Source organism: Durio zibethinus, chromosome 14, assembly GCF_047325235.1.
Source record: "Durio zibethinus cultivar Kanyao isolate XHJ-2024 chromosome 14, ASM4732523v1, whole genome shotgun sequence".
Lineage (NCBI taxonomy): Eukaryota > Viridiplantae > Streptophyta > Magnoliopsida > Malvales > Malvaceae > Durio > Durio zibethinus.
In genome coordinates this window covers 15791279-15812017 of record NC_143175.1, presented here as the reverse complement: position 1 = coordinate 15812017, position 20739 = coordinate 15791279, and the positions used below count along the sequence as shown (strand labels likewise).

Here is a 20739-nt window from a genome sequence, read left to right as displayed (position 1 = left end):
AGGATGATAAAGTTATACCCTGGAGATATGGCTGTGATACAGTAGTTTAGGGGCAAGAAGGGGATGTCTCTAAAGCTGACACTTTCAATATAACAAGTGTAAGAGGCATTACTCGAAGTGAAAGGTGCTACACTCTAGAAATGTTGGAGAAGGTTAGAAGAGAGAAAGCTAAGGAAAGAGAAGGATGAAATAACCCTGAAGTAGAACCTGAGAAAGATCGCTCGAAGTCGGTGTCAGAAAAAGATGCTTGTGAATTCTTGAAGCTGGTAAAACATAGTGAGTATTCGATTTGAATAGTTAAACAAAATGCCAGCATGAATCTCATTATTATCACTGCTATTAAATTTGAAGCCACACCGAAATGCCCTACTAAAAATGTTGAATCAGGCATACATAGCATATAATATATATGTTGAATATGTGAACCACTTAACTGAAAATCTAGTCATGTCGAATCACATTTCATTTAGTGATGATGAGATTCCCTTGGAGGGAAAAAGAAATACCAAGGCTTTGCATATCACAGTCAAGTGTAAGAGCCATATTGTAGCCAAGGTCTTTATTGATAATAGCTTTACTATCAATGTCATGCCTATGTCAACTTTGGTGAGGCTATCCCATTGACTACTCTCATATGAAAGACAGTCAAATGATCATGAGAGCTTTTGATAGGATCAGAAGAGAAGTCATGGAGGATATCGAGATGCCTTTACAAATTGAGCCATACATTTTTAATGTGAAGTTTCAAGTGATGGATATCTGTTCATCCTACAGCTGTCTATTGGAAAGGCCATAGATTCACATGGCAGGAGCTGTGCCCTCTACCTTGCATCAAAAGAACAAGTTTAATGTAGAAGGTCAATTGGTAGTGGTAATTGGAGAGAAAGACATGTTAGTGACCCAATCGTTGAATGCTCCGTATGTAGAGGTTATTGAAGAAGCTGTAGAATGCTCCTACCGATCTTTTGAGCTAGTTAATTCTATAGGTGAAGAATTTAAAAATTAGTCTTTTTCAAGGATAGTGATGAGCCAAGTCATCAATAAAGGCTGGTATCCAGGATTAGGGTTGGGCAAGAACTTGTAAGGAATAAAAGAACCCCCGACAGTGATAAACAATAGTGAAAGGTTAGGCCTAGGCTATGAGGTAGTAGAATGGGAGATCAAGAGAAGGCTAGTAGGAAAAATAGCAAGACTAATGGTTATCCTACACCTGTATGAGACTTTCAGACCTGGATGATTCATGTACCCAGATAAGAGAAAAAGCATGAAAAAAGTTTTTGCCCTGTTAACTATTAATGCTATTAAAGATGAAGTGGGGCTTAATCAAAAGGGGTGGGTCCACCTTTGTCTGTTAGATTATGAGCTGAACAATTAGAGTGCAATTGAAATACCTATGACTTTTGAAACTAATACAATGTAATTGTAACATCCCAATAGCTATTGCCCAAAGCATTGGAGTGATCTTTCTTGTTTGGACCATTTATCTTTTATTATTTTAATAAAAATTAGGAATGATGTATTTTCATTCATTTCTTTTTGTGTCTTCATTATTGCCATTTTTTCAAACACATCTTTCCAACATATCCCATTTCATCCAATTTTAGGTCTTTAAATGAACATGAAGATAATTATGATAACAATCAAGAAGTTAGTTTTGAGAATTCAATTAACACTGATGAACTTGACAATGAAGAGAATTCTGAAGAATATGTTATGCCTCCAGACCTAATGAGAATGATTGAATAAAAAAATAAGTCAATTGAGCCTCATCAGAAAATAGTTGACTTAGTGAATCTGAGAAATAAAGAGAACAAGAAAGATGTTAGAATTGGCAATTCACTTTCATCAAGAGATAAACAACGTTTGGCAGATTTACTTTGGGAATTCATAGATGTGTTCGCTTAGTCTTACCAAGATATGTCAAGGTTAAGCACAGAGATAATAGAGCACATATTGTCCCTAAAACCATAATGTAAGCTAATCCAGTAGAAACTGAGGTGAATGAAGCCTGAAATGCTACCAAAGATCAAAGAAGAGGTGAGAAAATAGTTTGATGGAAGTTTTCTACAAGTGGCTAAGTATCTAGAGTGGGTAGCCAATATAGTACCAATTTTTAAGAAAGATAGAAAGGTACGAATATATGTAGACTATTATGACTTGAACAAGGCTAGTCCAAAGGATAACTTTTCTTTGCCTCATATCGACACACTGGTAGATAACACGGCTAAACATTCAATTTTCTCTTTTATGGATGGTTTCTTAAGGTATAATCAGAAAAAAATGGTTGCAGATAATATGAAAAAAGCCACTTTCGTGACCATGTGAGGAACCTTTTGTTACAAAGTCATGCCTTTTAGGTTAAAGAATGCTGGAGTAACATATCAAAGGGCCATGGTAACACTCTTCTATGACATGATGCATAAAGAGATTAAGGTGTATGTAAACGATATGATTGTAAAATCTTACGAGAATTAAGATCACGTCACCAGCCTCAGAAAGTTATTTGAGAGATTGAAAAGATTTTAGCTCAAGTTAAACCCAACCAAGTGCACCTTTGGGGTAAAGTCAAGGAAGCTACTAGGCTTTATGGTCAGTGAAAGAGGAATTAAAGTCGATCCAAACAAGATATGGGCCATTCAAAATTTGTCACCTCTTAGTACACCAAAAGAAGTTTGAGGTTTTCTAAGAAGATTGAACTACATTTTTTTATTTATCTTTCAGCTTACCTACAAATATGATCTCATATTTAAGCTTATCCATAAGAATAATCCTGGAAAATAAAATGAAGAATGTCAAATGGCTTTTGATAAAATTAAGTAATACTTATCAAACCCTCCAGTGTTGGTGCCACCTGTTCCAGGGAAACCTTTAATTCTATACTTGACAATGTGTAAAAATTTAATGAGATGTATGCTGGGGTAATAAGATGAGTCTAGCCAAAAGGAGAGAGCTATTTATAATCTGAGTAAAAAGTTCACAGAATATGAATCCAAGTATTTTTCATTAGAAAAAATGTGTTGTGCATTAGCGTGGACTGTCAAATGACTCAAATAGTATATGCTCTATCATATCACATGGCTCATAGTAAAATTGGATCCAATTAAATATATCTTTGAGAAGCCTTGTTTGTCTGGAAGAATTATTAGATGGCAAGTAATGCTCTCAAAATATGTAAGCCAAAAGGTAATAAAATAGGGTGCTATAGCAGAGTTCCTTGCAGATCGTGCTACTGAAGAATATGAACCAATGAGGTTGAAATTCTCTGATGAAGATCTAATGACTATTTCCTAATTAGAGAAAAGGGAGCATGGAGAAAAATGTTGGAGAATGTATTTTGATAGAGCTACCAATGCCTTAGGACATGGAATTAAGGTAATTCTGATCTTTTCAAAAGAACAATACTACCCTGTAATAGCATGGTTAAATTTTAATTACACAAATAACATCGTTGAATATGAGGCATGTGTCATGGGTTTACAAGCTACTATAGATAGAAAAGTGAAAGCATTAAAAGTGTTTGGGGATTCAACTCTAGTTATCTATCAATTGAAAGGGGAATGGGAGATGAGAGATTTAAAACTCGTTTCATATCATAAGTATATTTTAAAGTTGATAAAATAATTTGAAGATATCCAGTTTGACCATTTACCTCAAGAAGAGAATCTGATTATCAATGCATTGGCTACTTTGGTTGCAATGATTCGAATTAATGACAATACTGACATTCAACCCATCAGGCTAGATGTTAAAGATATGTCAGCTCATTACTTCAATGTAGAATAGGAGAAAGATGGGAAGCCCTGGTATTATAATATCTTGTAGTATATTAAAGATCAGCAATACCCAGTTCAAGCAACAAAAAATGATAGAAGGGTCATCCGAAGATTAGCTATGAGCTTTTTCTTGGATGGGGATGTTTTATACAAAAGAAGCCATGATCAAGTATTACTAAGATGCGTAAGTAAAGTTGAAGCAAAGAAAATCATTGAAAAGGTACATGATGGAATATGTGAGGCACATACCAGTGGACATATGATGACGAGATAGATCATGAGAGCAGGATATTATTGGTTGATAATGGAGAGTGATTGCATTGACTATGCTCGTAATACCATAAATGTTAGATATATGCTGATAAGATCCATGCTCTGCCATCTGTTTTACATGTTATGGCACCATTTTGGCCATTTTCAATGTGGGGCATGGATGTCATTAGTCCTATCACCCCAAAAGCTTTTAATGGGCATAGATTTATTTTTGTGATGATAGATTACTTCACAAAATAGGTGGAGGCAGCATTATATGTAAGTGTAACATGATCTGTGGTTTGTAAGTTCATAAAGAGAAAGATTATCTATAGATATGGATTTTCAAAGAGAATTATTTTAGATAATGCCAAGAATCTAAATAGTAAATGATGCAAGAAATATATGCTCAATACAAGATCAAGCATCATAACTCGACACCATCCGAAAATGAATAGGGCAGTTGAGGCAGCCAACAAGAACATAAAAAGAATTCTTGAGAAGATGAACGAGACTTATAAAGATTGGTATGAGAAGTTACCATTTGCACTGCATGTATATCGAACGTCAGTGCGTACCTTTATTGGGGTAACCCCATTATTTTTAGTTTATAAGATGGAATCTGTATTACCAGTGGAAGTGGAGATTCCATCCTTGAGGGTTTTAAAAAAAGTTGAGTTGAAAGAAGTCGAATGGATTCGAGAATGCTATGAACAGTTAAATTTCATAGAAGAAAAGAAATTAACTGCATTGTGCCATGATCAGCTATATCAAAGAATAATGATGAGGGTTCATGATAAAAAGATTCGACCCCATTGCTTTTGAGAAGGAGATTGATCTTGAAGAGAATCCTCCCAATCCAGCACGATAATAGAAGAAAATAGACTCTGAATTGGAAAGGGTTGTATGTGGTGAGACGGGCATTTTCAGGTATAGCACTGATACTGACTGAGATAGATGAAAATGATTTACACCATCCTATAAATTTTGAAGCTGTGAAGAAATACTATGCTTGAAAAAAAAATAAAAAAAATGAAAAATGAAAAAAAGTGAATGAAAAAGGAGGACTCAAGGCGAAAACCCTAAAATGGCAGTTTGAGTCATATGGGATTTATCTAAGTTGAAAACCTGAAAAGGTAGCTTAGATAAAAAGAATACAGCATTAAATTTAAAAATTCATTAGCATGGAGATAGCAAATTCGAAGGAGCTCTAAGTTGTTAAATACATCAGATGGTTGGGTTTTCAAAAAAATCTTGAGATGTGTTATCGTGATTATCCGATTGTTTATTTTTGGGCTTTGTCCCCCACACTTATCCTTGTAATTCTTTCTTAGCCAAAGTTTGCCAACATTTTGCTAATAAAAGATATTCTATTTCACTCTTTGTGTGCTTCTTCTAGTGACTGTTTCTCAACCATTCTTATTATTTTCTTCTTAATACCCTACAATGAAAGAAATGTGCAAATGCATTCTTACTTTTTGAGTTTGAAATAATGATTGATGAATGAATAATGGCATGAAAGATTTTTACATTACATTGAATAAGTCAATAGTGATAAAGGAAGAATTGAGATGTTCAGTTCTTGATAAAGACATTAAATTTGGAAAGAGATGAAAGAGATAGTTTAGAGTTACATGGCTCGATCTTGGAAGAATAGCACAACTTGGTTTTTGAAGAATCAAAGGGCGAAAATGCCCAAGAAAAAAGCTTGAGAAACTTGAGTACCATAATTGAATAGGAATTAATTAGCCAACATTTGCATAGCATGCATTGAATTTCACATGCATTGCATAGCATATACTACATTCAAGAAAATATAGTGCATAAATTCAAGAAGCAGAGGTATTCCAATATCCCACATAGAAAAGATGGATGTGAAGACATTTTCAAATTTGAGAAAAAGTTTATCAGGTAAGTTTTTAATCTTTGAAATAGGATGTCTCTCGGTATCAGGGTTGATTTGTAAGACCTTTGGGCATAATCTCCTGAAATTTCTTTGAATACTATTTTCAACTCCTTTGGACATGATTGTCACGGAGCAATTTACTTCCCAAAGTTGAGCCTCTGTTTAGAGGAGCTTTATTTATTTTCAAAGTCGTTGAACCTCTGATTAGAGGAGCTATTTATTTTTAAAAGTTGTTGAGCCTCTGATTAGAGGAGCTTTGTTTATTTCTCAAAGTCATAGAACCTCTGATTAGAGGAGCAATTTACTTCCCAAAAGTCGTTGAGCCTCTGATTAGAGGAGCCGTTTATTTTCAAAAGTCATTGAGCCTCTGATTAAAGGAGTTTTGTTTATTTATTTCCAAAAGTCGTTGAGCCTCTGATTAGAGGAGCTTTGTCTATGTTTTTCAAAGTCGTTGAGCCTCTGCTTAGAAAAGTTTTGATCAAATTTTTAACACAAAAAAAAATGAAAAAAGAGGTCGAGTGGAGTCTTGAATGGGTGTCTACGTTTTTGCACAATTTTTGTTTCACAAAAAATGTGCAAAAAGAGGCAGCTGTAGACACCCAATTTGATCCAGACTCGGATCAATTGGGCCTGGTCCAAATGGGTAAGCCCATTTTATTTTGTATTTTATATTTTGTATTTATATTTATATTTTATTTTATTTTATTTTGTATCTTATGTATTTATTATTTATTTATTTATTTAATTATTACTATTTATTAATATATATTTATTTTTTATCTGTTAATATTTATATATATTTATTATTATTTATCTATTTATATATTATATATATGTATTTATTATTATTTATCTATTTATATATTATTATTTATCTATTATTATTATTAATATTTTTATTTATCTAATTATTTTCTTTTAATTATCTATTAACATTTTTTATTTTCTTTTTCATTTTATCTGGCTGGGATTGGAATGAAATTTGGAGAATCCTACCGTGAATTTGGGATTCAATCAGAGTTCATATTGGATTCAATGATTAAATCTCAATCCAAGGAGGAGTTGGGATTGATCAGAAACTCTTCTAATCAATCCCTATAAATAGATCCACGAATCAAAAGATCAGAACACACACAAAAATGCAGACACTGGCTGAGAAAGAGTGAACAGAGAAAAAACAGAAGCTAAAAAGGGTTTTGGTGCGTTAAAACAAGCTCTAGGAATCGGTGGGAATTTTTGGCAAATTTTTTTTTTAGAAATTTTTGAAAATTTTCTAGATTTCGATTGAATTTTTCGGTGACTTTTTCAGCCAAGTTTGAATTTTTCAGCCAGCTACCCAGTTTTTGACGATCATTTCCAAAAATCAATCAGCTTTTCGGTGAACTTCTGACCAAAAACCCAAATTTCGATAAAAATTTTCAAAATCCGACGAGATTCAACCGGAGTTCTTCGTTTGTTTAAAGAGATGGAAGAGAAAAAAAAGGGAAGAGAGAGAGAGAGAAAAGGATCGGTCTACTGAAAAATAGAGGAATTAGCCTTTTATACTTGTTGAAAATGACGTCGTTTTGGCGTTACTATGCCTAGAGGATCGGCGCGCTTTGAAATCGAGCGACCCGACCTGAGCGTCGACCCGCTTTTGACCCGCGTGCGAGCCATTTCCAGAGCCTAGCGGCTAAGTAGAGCCGTTCTCAAGTTTTTTTTTCATTTATTTATTTATTTATTTATTTATTATTATTACTATTATTATTGATTAGATTAAAATTGTTTATTACTTTTTTATTATTTTATTTTATTTTATTTTATTTTATTTTTATTTTATTTTTTTATTTATTTTCTTTAAATAAAATTCAAAAAAATATATTTTTAAGGAAAAGTTGAAAATATCAATTTTCCTTGAAAATAAGCTTTTAAAAAAAAATAAATATTTTTGAGGAAAAGTTGAAAGTATCAATTTTCCTTGAAAATAAGTTTTTCTAAAAAATATTTTTGAGAAAAAGTTGAAAGTATCAATTTTTCTTGGAAATAAGCTTTCTAAAAATTATTTTTGAGGAAAAGTTGAAAGTACAATTTTCTTCTAAATTAAAATTTCTAAAAAATATTTTTGAAAAAAGTTGAAAGTATCAATTTTTCCTGTACAAAAGCAATCACTTTTTATTTTTCTTTTTATTTTCTTGAATTTTTGTTAATGTTAAATAATCCGATGATGGAGTCTCTGCAAGTAAAACAATAGTTTTCTTGCATACTCTTGAGGTGAAGGAATTTTCTCAATTTTCTGTTAAAAGTATTAGAGTTAATTGAAAATAATTTTTAATAATTAATTACTTGGTAAATTTTTAGGGCTTATTGGATAACACAAAATTAAGCTGATACCATCTTTCGATGGGCGTTGTGAGGGTGTTATAACCTTCCTCACACGTAACCGAACTCCTGAACCCTGTTCTGGTTATAGACCTGAACCTATTCTTTTAGGGACCCTTAAGCTTAGGTGTTTCCTGAAATGATAGATTCTTTAGGTGGCCAATCGCACCTAGATAAAAAAAAGATTGGTGATGACTCCTTAAGTCAATGTCTAGCGATAGATCCCCAGATTTAGACGTTATGACAAGTTGCTTTTGATAGTACAAAATGTAATCTTTCTTGTGGTATAATTGGTTTGTAGTATTACATTCCAATTTTAAATTCATGCTTTCCTTTATCATTAAAAACTATGAGATGTTAGAGATTTTGTGAACCAAAGTAAGCCAAATGCTTATAAAATGTGAAACTTTCCTAATTGAAAATTTTTCATTTTTAATTATTTTAAAAATTATTTCCAACCAATATTTGATTTATTTAGTTATAAATCACAAAAACTTTAGTTATATTATTTTTAATGAATTTTAACTTATTTTAATATATTTTATTATATTAATTTCATATTATTAGTTTTGTTAAAATACCATTAAGTTAGATTCAAACTTACAAAAATGATTACTATTAAATATTAAAATTAAATACTTATAAAAATTTTTATTGCTATTGATTTTTGTGTTTTTAATTCTTAACTTTGTATTCTTACTCAATTTTAGGTATTTTGCTATATTAAAAGAAAATTTGTTTTAATATGTTAACAATACTTTCAAATAGTTTCGATTAGTCACAAAGGTTGCCATACAAGCTAATTCACTTAGGATGACTAATGAAAGGTTTACCTTGTTAAATTTATGGTTTCGGGGTAAATTTTGATTTTTGAGTATTTATTAAATTATTAAGACACTAAGAGAGTTATGTGATTTGTTGTTTAAGTTTCGGTTTAGTGCATCAAGTAAATGACATAATGTCCTTTCGAGTTTTTAGGTCCTTAAAAGTCAACCTTAAATCATTTCATATTAAGTATGCTATGGATGCTATTTTATCCCTTATTTTGTTAAATTGGGTTAAGCATGAAAGTATATATCTTTGTTTAGGTTATGAAAATTATCTAAGTATATATCTCCATATTATGATTCTATCATGTAATTTAGTTTTGCAAGAATTATATATATGCCTTGGATTTTGAAAACCTTGTTGGAGTTATGAAAATGAAATTATTGTGTATTCTATGATTAGAAACCAATTTCAAATTGTGTTACCTGTTGAGAATAATAAATTTTATTTACTGTACCATTAATGATATACTTCTATTCCGTTGCACTAAAGGTGTTATTGTGATTTTTGCTTTGTCCCAATGCACTAATAGGTAATTATGATTGTTCAGTGCAACCACTTGGTTGCTTCTGATATACTTTCATCCATTGCACTAAGAGGTTATTCATGAATTTGGTTCTGATTCTAACCTATGCTGGGTTAAAAGCGGCCATAACTTATTAAGGGAGATAGATTTATAAAAACTAAAATTGTAACATTTGTTGAGTTTTGTTATTCTAGCATATGATTTTGGAACAAGTTATTTTGTAAATGCATGATTACACAAAAATTTCAAATTGGCCTTTAATTCTTTTGTTTTGACCTAAATGTTTTAACTGTGCATAACCCAGCTAAAGGGATGTCAATTGATTACTGAGTGGTTATACTCATTCTATTAATTTTCTTTACTTTTTCATATTTCAATGTTTATATCTTTAGAAGCTTAATTTTGACAACTATTAGGATTAGCAAGATTAGCATATATATTTAGCTTGGTAAAGCTTTCGAAGTGAGCATTGTATTATTGATCCTAAAAGATTTGTTAGTAAGAATTTTAGTATATTCAACCAACTTGTAAAAGATATAATTTTGTAGACTTAAGATTCTGTAAAGCATTATTTTGAAAATTATTGGAGATTTTGATTTAGTTCGATATCCGTTGCCTTGCGTATGCAACATTATTTCCTAAATCCTTGAGTTTGAGGCATGACACTCTCAAGATCCATAATTTTAATATTTCAAAATTATTTTTCCTTTTTTTAGTGAATTGGAGCTTAAGTTTTCCAAATTTAAATGTAATCTTCTAGATTTCAAATCTTTATAAAAGCAAAAAATTTTGCCTCGACTCCTTTTTACAGATTCAATCTTGGTTTTCGTTTTCTTTTTTCTTTTTTTTTGACCAAATAAATAATAATAAAATAAATAAATAAATAAAAATAAAAAACTTTGACTTTAACTTTTTTAACCAAATAATAAAAATAGAAAAATAAAAATAAAGATAAAATAAAATAAAATCCTTTTTTAAGCCTTTAATTTTGGGCTTAAAATCCAACTTTATAACTAAAACTCAATTAAATAATTTCACAACCCATCATCAAAATAAAACTTGAAACTTATTAAATGTCAAAGAAAATTTTCAAACAAAATGGAGTGTCTACAATGATATTATAATGTTTTGAAAGAGTAATAGGTAAAAATTTATTTCTTATAAAATATTTAGAAAATTTATTTGGTATTATGAAACATTGTAAATATTACCATCAAGATCTTGGGTAATAAAAACGAGTTGTGATAGTAAAATGAATATAAGTTAAAGTTTCAATCATAAGAGTAAGCAAAATAATTAGTTTTGCAATTTAAAGGTCTTGACTAAAATATATTGTTGTTAAGGTTTGTTAGGTTAACTTGCTTTATTGCTTATGTCACAACTTTTATTTGATATTGAAAATATTATATTCTTCACATGAACTTTGTTATGGACATGAGATTGGTTTAAAGCATAGTTATTGTGTGTATATGATTATCTAGAAAAAAATATGTGTTATCAACATTCATCATATGCTATTATGTTGAGATTTATGGAATAAAAATTATGAAATTGATGAATCTCATGTAATTATAAAGTATCTGCATTGGTAGCTGTTTTGTTGCCAATCATATCATAATTTTGAAATTTCTTGTAATCATACTTGAAAGGTTAAGATGCCATAATAGAAGTATTATTAATTGTTAAGATAATTTACTTTATATTATGGCATGCTAAGTGTTTCTTTTGATTGGTAGTATGATTATGAAACATGACTTGAAATTTTAAAGTGTTTAAAATGGTTATGGGCATTCTACGTTTTAATTTTTAATGATTCGTAAAGGTATATTTAGATTAGTATCTCATTTAGAGTGATCACATGTATAAAAAAATAAAAATAAATCAGTAGAACCATAATGATTATAAAATTTCTTATGTTATGAGATTGTCTTTAAATTACTACATGTGATTACTTGCCTAAAAGGGGTGGTTATGTGTTTTAATTTAGAGATAATTGTGAACCATTTTTTATTAAATGAAAAAAACATACAAAATTAAATTTATAATATGGCACATTGATTATGTTGATAAGACTAGTAAAGGTATTCAATTGACTGAATTCTTATTTGTTTGGATAATTGATTGGCCTTTGTTCTAAATTTCAATTTATTTGGATAATTGTCATTATAAGTTAATGTCTACCATGAGTAATAAGTTCTTGAATGTTTTGTATAACATAGTAAATGTATAAATTTTAGTCACTTTAATTTATCATCTTAGAGATATACATCCATTGTATAATGCATTATAATAGCAAGATGATTAGTTTCCACACAAGAAAGTTTTAGACCTATTATGATATCTCAATTTGTTTTAAGTAAAATTGAGAGTTGTTGAAATATAATTCTATTTTGACAAATATTTTTTTGTTTGTTTAACTCTCAATTAAAATATTGGTTTGATTATCTTAGTTAATATTATTAAGTCTAGAAGTTATCAATTTTAAAAGGCATATTATTGTCATTTGTTGACAATGTGTTTTGAAGAAAACTAACTATTTTCTTTTAAGGAACTCATACGTGAAATGAATAATATTATTTTACAATTATCACACGTGTGAGAGTTTTAAGCGATGAATTTTGTGCAAATAAGTAAATTACTTTTGTTTTTATTGGTTCAATTCCTTTTCTGATAATTTTTCTCAAATTTTGTTGGTTTATTTTTTAGAAAGAATAAGAATTGTATAGTTTTCTCTCATTTCACTTCTCTCATTTTGAATTATATATTGAATTCAATCTTGAAAGTTATTAGGAATAATATTATAAAAGTTCTAACTTTGTTGTATTTTGTTAAGTCAAAAATTATTCTTTTAAAGGAAATGAAAATCAATGAGAGTTCTTTTGCATATATTTTAAAGTAGTAAGAACTCATAAATGCCTTAAAGTTATTATTTTAGAGATATAATATGTGCTAAAGTCAATGAAAACTAAAAGGCTATGGTATTGACACATTTTAAACATGATTTATAATTCAATGAATTTCAAACTTGTTGAAAATGTTCTCATATTCATAATATGTTAGTAATTTTTACGTGGTTTATTAAAGTAGAATCATTAAAATCCAAAACACTAGTTGTTATCACATTTGGCATAAGTGCAGACAATAACTAATTTTGTTATGATTCCATTTATTGTTATGCTCCTTATTCATAATTCTGAATCTGATTGGAGCAAATTTGTGATTCATTGAATCAGTGGAAGTAATTGTAATTTGATTAGATGATAACATATTTTCTCTATGAGGAATATGGTATTACCAAGCTCATAATATGTATATCTATAGATATGAAAAATATGAAAAATAAAATCTATTAAAGTTTTAGGTTGACTATGGCAATGATATGCATGCATTGTAAATTTGATTTTGAAACCATTATTGTTTTAGGTTTTTTTATTTTGTTAAAAGTATCACATGTGATTGCTAATTACCTATGTGATATAGTTTGAGATGAATAAGTTCATGAGATACCATCAAGTTAAATAGGCATAATTATTTTATATTCTCATCATAGTTGTTATATATATATATATATATATATATATCAAATTGGATATGCACATCTCATTTTGACATGTCATATTATAAAATCTTAAAACTAAGTATTTGTCTTAAGTATGACTTTAATGTCATTTGGGTATGTCTTATAAGTGATACCATCAAGTAACCTTAAGGATAAAGATGAGACATACAAGCATATTTGGCAGTCATGTAGATTTTTCAACAAGTTTAGAAAAATCAACAAGAGAATTGACATTGAAAATAATATATTGAGATCATATTTAGGTGTTATTTTCTTGTTATATAGCCATACTAAGATCCATTACTAATAGGGTCTCCGATACTTATAACCATATACTAGTTTTTTGTCGATATGAGACATAAAGGCTCCCATGATTTAATATTAGATGATTTTATTGGACATGATCATAAGATGTTGTCTCAAAGGCTAAATTATTTTTTGAAAACTATAGCTACATCAAAATAAAACTAATCAATTTAGGGTCTTGTTTTCTAAATTATATTTTCTTAAAATCAAACAAACCAATTAATATTGCCCAAATGGGAGAATGTTATAAATTTTCAATAAGTGGGCTACTATTAATTGATGATTTTATAGTTTAATAAAATAAGCTTATAAATTTAGTCTTAATATAAAACAAGCATAAGAGCCCAAATAATTTAATTGTGATCACTTATGTGTGGGTTTTACATATCTTATTGGGTCAATGTTGTTTAGTAGTTGTGTAAGCTTTTGGCTCGATAAACCTTTGATAATAAGGTTTATAGAGGAAGGTTTATAGGGTTTTAATAAAATTTAGTAAGGTCTCATCTTCAATGCTAATTAATATCTATTTTTAAGAGCTGTCAGTAAAAAAAGAGTGAATAAGAAGATCTAGTCTCCTTAGGATTAGTGTTGCTTTCACTTATCAATTATATCTGCCCAAACAAATACACAATTTAATAAATTTGATATTTTAATATTCACATATGATTTTTGAGATTTACAATTATGCTTATATACAACGGTATCCAGATTGATTTATGTGACTACAAGGATCAATAAGCTGGTTTATTTGATATTTCTGAAGTAAATATTTAGTAAGCGAGCTTGAACTGCTAGTGGAAATTTGAATTCTGCAACAATCCTGTTTTGAACGGTTGTTCATGAGTATCAAATTGTTAGGATGTCAAATGCAAAATATTCCTTCAGAAGAATTAAAAAAAAGGTAAGAAAATGCACATCTTCACGGAAATGGAAATAAGACTCATTTTTTAAGCTTTTTTGGTTCAGATGGTGTGTTTAATCCTAAGTTCTGCTAGCTAGCAGCGATACTCAAAAAGTCACCTTCCAAGCAAAGGGTTGTCTTTGAGGTCAAGAATCCCAACCAAAAAAAAAAAAAAAATTCACCACCTTTAAAACTGGTAAGATTATTGGTTAGTGAGAAAAATGTGGGGTTTGAGAAAAGAATATATATATATATATATATATATATATATATATATTAAATTAAAAAAAAATTCAAGGTGAAAAAGATGTGAGATTAGAAATCAATTTCTAGGTTGAGCTGCTACTACAAAATGATAAACACCAATCTAATTAAAATTTTCAAAGTTGCTGGACAGCTGACCAGGCCATTGATCCATATCCTTTGAAAGCCATTTCTCAACCATAAAATAGTTTCTTATTCCTCAACATCAATACATGTATACATTGACCATTACCCACCACCATAGTTGCATGTATTTATTTTCTTCTGGAAGGTCGGCTGCTGTTATAAAATCTACAATGATAGATTCAGATGCTTCAGCTATACAAAATCTAGAATCATCTTTCAGCCTGCAAAACTGTTATTAATGTCATGCAATTAAAATCAAACAACTGATTACCGGGAACCACAAGGTTTAGTCCAGTTAATAGGAGAGGACTTTGGGGGACCATTCAAGAGTAAAATTCTAAATGAACCAAGTCCATGTATGAGTGTATCCTTACAACCTTTCGTGGAGGAAATTAAGCAAGTAAAACCTAAAGATATCCTTTATCGTAATATTAAAAAAAATAAAAAACCCCAAACAATTAAACTCTAGAAGTAGAAGGGTGCACTTTTCAAAAGTTTAAAACTAAACTTACACAAACATATTGGCCTATGCCACTAAAGAAAAATGGAATGATATTAAACTATATGCTTATTTTAGCTAAAATGGACTGTACTTTACGACCATAGTCGACTGATGGTATGTTGTTATCATAAAGCTTTTTTTTATTAAAACGAAAAGTACTAAAGAAAGACGTGTACAAATGGAAACTGTGCGCCGAAAGCTACACGAAATTAAAAATATTTGTTATGGAGAAGAAGAGTTTGAAAACAGGGCCTGAGGATCATTTAATAGAGATAGAGAAAGATGTGCAGATGGGAAGTTTCAACTCACATTATAGTATCAGTCAGTAGAAAATGCCAACTTCAAAACATACGATGACTTTGCTACTTTGTGTAACATCCAAGAAAACTTTGAGAAACAAATACTTGTCTGTGGCATCTCATTATTCACCTAACCAGTTAAAATGACATTGCATCAGTGATTTTTTATTTTTTTTTCCTTTATATATGAAGTTATGAAGTGAGTGTGTCAGACTTTGGTTTCTTCTAAATATAGCTGGAAACAAATCAATCATGGAGGAGACAAACAGAGTTTAGAGACAAAGAGATTGAGGGAGAGCAAAGGATGGTGTCTTGGGTTCAGACAGTGCTGTTTCTGTCTGTTCTATTTCCGGTAGTGGTAGAGTGTAAGATTCGGCATTATAATTTCACTGTAAGTACTTTCATTGGTGTCTGTTGCAGTTCTTCATTACATCCTAAACACTAAGAACAGCGAGAAATATTTTTTTTTTCATTGAGAAAGTCTAAGAAAAGTGATCATTTCACGCAGTAATGATAATTTTTTTTTTTTCTTTTTAACTGGCAAAAAGGGATTGCAAGACTATAAATTCAATCCCGAGCCTAACTGATATAATCCAACAATAAATTTTTGAAGTCTTTTCCCTCCCCTTCTTGCTTCAACTTTTTAAAAGGTAACCAAAGATTAATGATAGACTTCAAAAGCAAAATTCTTGCTTCCGTTAAAAAATTGTTTCCCTTGGGGTTAAAAGGGGCAAAAAGTTGTTACCTAGGGGCAACCTAGGGGAACCAGGAGGAAATATTGTCATATTTCTCATCTAAATTTCCCTTCATAGATATTACTTATTTACTTAATAAGTATACCTATCTCATTTGAACTCTTCATTTTCTCACCCAATGCCAAGAAAATGACTGAGCATCTTTTAAAAGTTCTCAACATATAGGATCTATTGTTTTTGCACATTGTTTTTTAATAAAAGAAATGTACAATCCAGACATAACTAAAAAATGGAGGAAAAAGAAAAACGATAGAACATAGAAATTTATCTTCAATCTTTTGGCAAATGCATCTGATCAGGTGATCTTAAAAAACATAACAAGGCTTTGTGCCACCAAGCCTATTGTGACTGTCAATGGGCAGCTTCCAGGGCCAACTCTTTACGCAAGAGAGGACGATAACATACTCGTAAGGGTCACCAATCATGTTCAATACAATGTTACAATCCACTGGTAAGCAAGTTTATCAGAAAGATCCCCTAAACTTAATAAACTAATGTACTATAATCTACAAATTGCAGCATGATGACTTTTTTTTCTTTGCTACTGCAGGCATGGTGTCAGGCAACTTCGAACTGGTTGGTCTGATGGACCAGCATATATCACACAGTGCCCAATTCAGCCTGGTCAGAACTTCCTTTACAACTTCACCCTTACAGGCCAAAGAGGGACACTCCTTTGGCATGCACATATTTCCTGGCTGAGGACAACCATGTATGGTGCCATTGTTATCTTGCCTAGGAAAGGTGTCCCTTATCCATTTCCCAAGCCTGATAAGGAAAAAATAATCATATTAGGTGAGCTTCGGTAGCTTGAAGTTTGTTTCTGCCAGCATCAAAAGTACATAATGAGACTAATATGTTAAAAAGTGGATTCTGTTCTTTGAATCTTAGGGGAATGGTGGAAAGCAGATACTGAAGCTGTGGTCAACCAGGCAATGCAAACTGGTTTGCCGCCAAATATATCAGATGCACACACAATTAATGGCCACTCAGGGCCAGTTCCTAACTGTTCTTCTGAAGGTACTAGCATGGGCTATATATAACCTTGTGTTTTGTTTGACCACAATCATAAGAACTGTAATTTCTTTCTATTGGAAGGCAGAAAAACTGTAGGGAAAATGATTTTGTTTAAGAAGAAAAAAAGCTTAGACTAGTATATGAGAACAATGTTATGCAATTGATCAGTCTCCTTTCCGCTCCCGAGCTCTTTTCCTTTTTCCTACCCAGTTCAGTTACCAATGTTCGATCATTCTGTGAATGCAGGCGCTTATACTTTACATGTCGAAAATGGCAAGACCTATTTGCTACGGGTTATCAATGCAGCTGTGAATGATGAGCTCTTCTTCAAAATTGCTGGCCATAATCTGACTGTCGTCGAAGTTGATGCAGCTTACACTAAACCCTTTAAAACTAACGCATTATTTCTTGGTCCAGGACAAACCACAACTGCCCTTCTTACAGCAGATCAGGGCATTGGCAAGTATTTAATAGCCGTATCTCCATTCATGGACACCATTGTTGCAGTTGACAAGTTGACTGGAATCGGATTCTTACGCTACAACCACACCCTTGCGTTTGCTCCAACCACCTTGACGATCATTCCTCCTTTAAATGCGACATCAGTGACATCAGTTTTTTCTGAATCTCTTCGAAGCCTTAATTCGAAAGAATATCCAGCCAATGTCCCATTAACCGTTGATCATTCACTAGTTTTCACCATTGGAGTCGGGATTAACCCTTGTGCTACATGCTTTAATGGTTCCCGGGCTGTAGCAGCTATTAACAATGTCTCTTTTGACATGCCAACCACAGCTCTCCTTCAAGCACATTACTATGGCATTAGTGGGATTTTCACAGATGATTTTCCAGCAAAGCCACTAATACCTTTCAATTATACAGGTACTCCACCATCCAACCTACAAACAATGAATGGCACCAGGGTATACAGACTGGCCTACAATTCAACAGTTCAACTAGTAATTCAAGGGAACTCTATATTAGCACCAGAGAGCCATCCAACCCATCAGCATGGATTCAACTTCTTTGCTGTTGGAAGAGGGTTAGGAAATTTTGATCCAGGGAAGGACCCACAGAAATTCAATCTAGTTGATCCTGTCGAAAGGAACACAGTAAGTGTACCAACTGCGGGATGGACTGCAATCAGATTCAGAGCAGATAACCCAGGTACATTTAAACAGTCTTTTCTTTTTTCTAGAAAGGTTTCACTATAGAACTTACTGCTTTGTAGGTATCAATCTTATTCCTGTTAAGGAGCTTGCAACTTCTATTTGCCTTTTGTAGAAAAATCGAAATACCTTTTTCTTTCTGTCTCCTTTGTTTGAAATGAAGCTGCTGCTATTTTACTTCAATAGCAATCAAGGTCCTAGTAAACTGTCAGCCCGCTTTCACAACCAGCAAGCAAAATTTCTTAAATAAAGCGGTGTTCTAATATTCTAATTTGGTGTTTTTTTAGGGGTCTGGTTTTTCCATTGCCATTTAGAAGTTCATACAACATGGGGACTTAAGATGGCATTCCTGGTGGACAATGGCAAAGACCCGAATGAGTCAATTCTACCGCCTCCGAGTGACCTTCCACAATGCTAGGCAAACTTTCCCGATAGCTTTGAGAATCAAAGTTTGAGGGTAGACAGGAGAATGAGATCAGAACAAGAGAAATGTGAAAAAAATTTGTAATTGAAAAACAATGAAAAAAAGAGATTTGACAAAATTAATAAACGGCAAATGAAAGGGTTGTTGTTTTTCTCCTTTTAAACATTAATTTAAGTTGCAGAATATAAATCCATGTAATAATCTCTTTTATTTTTGGTGGGGTGGAGGGATCATATATACTTTGAGTGGATGTAACTGCAAGTACGGAAAGTATGTAGCTATCAGAGTTCCGATCAAAATTTATAGTGAAATTCTAGCTAGGAAAGAGCTCTTCATTTCTGAATCTTTTTTACTTACATTTCAAGTATATTTTAATTAAGTCTAGCCCTTGTTTTTCAGTCAAAATTGTATATTTGGAAAAGACGAAAAAAAATGTAATAGGTACGGGTCAAGCCAATGGCTTTTTGCCTTTGAAACACACGCTCTATCCACTGAGCTACAGAGTCCATTTGCGGACGTTAGTACTTTTCCAGCTTTCCAGTTAAAATTAGTGTGAAATTACAGAGAGAGATATTTTTAAGGTTGCGACAGCTTATGTTCATTTTGATATGATGACGTGATGGACTTTTTTTATTAGAAAAAATATACAAAATGACAAAATTGGTGATGTTAAATGATAGATGATTCTATCATTTGTTTTAATGTTTTCATTTTGTTCTTTTTTATTTTCTAGATTATCACTACAACTTTATAAACTTTTTGGTTAACAAAGTGGCATCACATCAAACGATAAAATTTAGATAAACTTTATAAAATTGTTTTTAAGAATAATTTAATAAAAATTTTAAAAAAAAATTCAAATTGATGAATTGATAGAGTTTAATATAAAAATTAATAATATATAAAATATTATTTAAAATATTATTTATAATTCAAATTTGATTTATATTTATTTAATAATAAAAATTTTATCAATATTTTTAGTAAAAATATCTATCTAAAAATATATATCAAAATTTATTAAAATTTTACATATTTAATCTATATAACGAGGTCTTTAAATCTATTAGATTTGATTTTTTATTTTAGTTATTATTTAATCATTTTTAATAAAAAAACTTCACGAACTCCACTTAAAAAACTTTATCTAAGTTTTTCCTTACATCAAAACCTTTGTACCAAAAAAATCAAATTATCCAATTATTTCCTATATTTATACTGAATTTGAACTTTAATCCCCATACAATAATCTAAAGAAATCAAATTCTCATATTAATTTAATTTAACAATGTTAGTCCAATTGATAACAGTATTAGTTGATCTTCGTTAAGTTAGTTGATGTGGTTGCTAATCATGCTGACATGACATTGACTTTAATGGCGTGACGTTCACTTTAATGATGTGGTATTAACTTGCTAATGTTATAATTGAGATTGATGAAATCAGTTGCTAAATTATATAAATGATCATTGTATTTGTACGAAATTTGAAATTTAATCACTGGACTCGCATGAAATTTGAAATTTAGTCCTTATACTCACACTAAATTTAAAATTTAATCCTTCTAATACCAAAAAACATTTTGAATTTTTTAAAATTTTTTAATTTTTTAGAACATTAAAATTTAAAAATTGCTATAATATTCTCTCATAATATTCTATCACAATATTAAAAAATCTATCATAACATTTAGTCACAATATTCACATATTATCACTAAATCTATCACAATTTTTTGTCATTTTTGTAAACTACTATTACTAGTTTTGTCACTA

At 30.7% G+C, this 20739-nt stretch overlaps 1 protein-coding gene across 2 annotated transcripts; it reads left to right on the top strand.

Moving 5' to 3' along the window:
- Positions 1-15728: 15728 nt before the first annotated feature.
- Positions 15729-19306, top strand: LOC111293930 (laccase-22-like). 2 transcript variants are annotated; one of them, XM_022886999.2, is made up of 6 exons: positions 15729-15991; positions 16655-16806; positions 16906-17150; positions 17247-17375; positions 17619-18539; positions 18829-19306. In XM_022886999.2, the coding sequence occupies exons 1-6, from the start codon at positions 15905-15907 to the stop codon at positions 18957-18959; spliced, it is 1665 nt and encodes a 554-aa protein (XP_022742734.1). In that variant the 5' UTR covers positions 15729-15904; the 3' UTR covers positions 18960-19306. The 2 variants fall into 2 exon arrangements, with proteins under 2 accessions (XP_022742734.1, XP_022742736.1); XM_022887001.2 differs by lacking the exon at positions 17247-17375 and having other exon boundaries at positions 15802-15991; positions 18829-19092.
- Positions 19307-20739: the final 1433 nt, after the last annotated feature.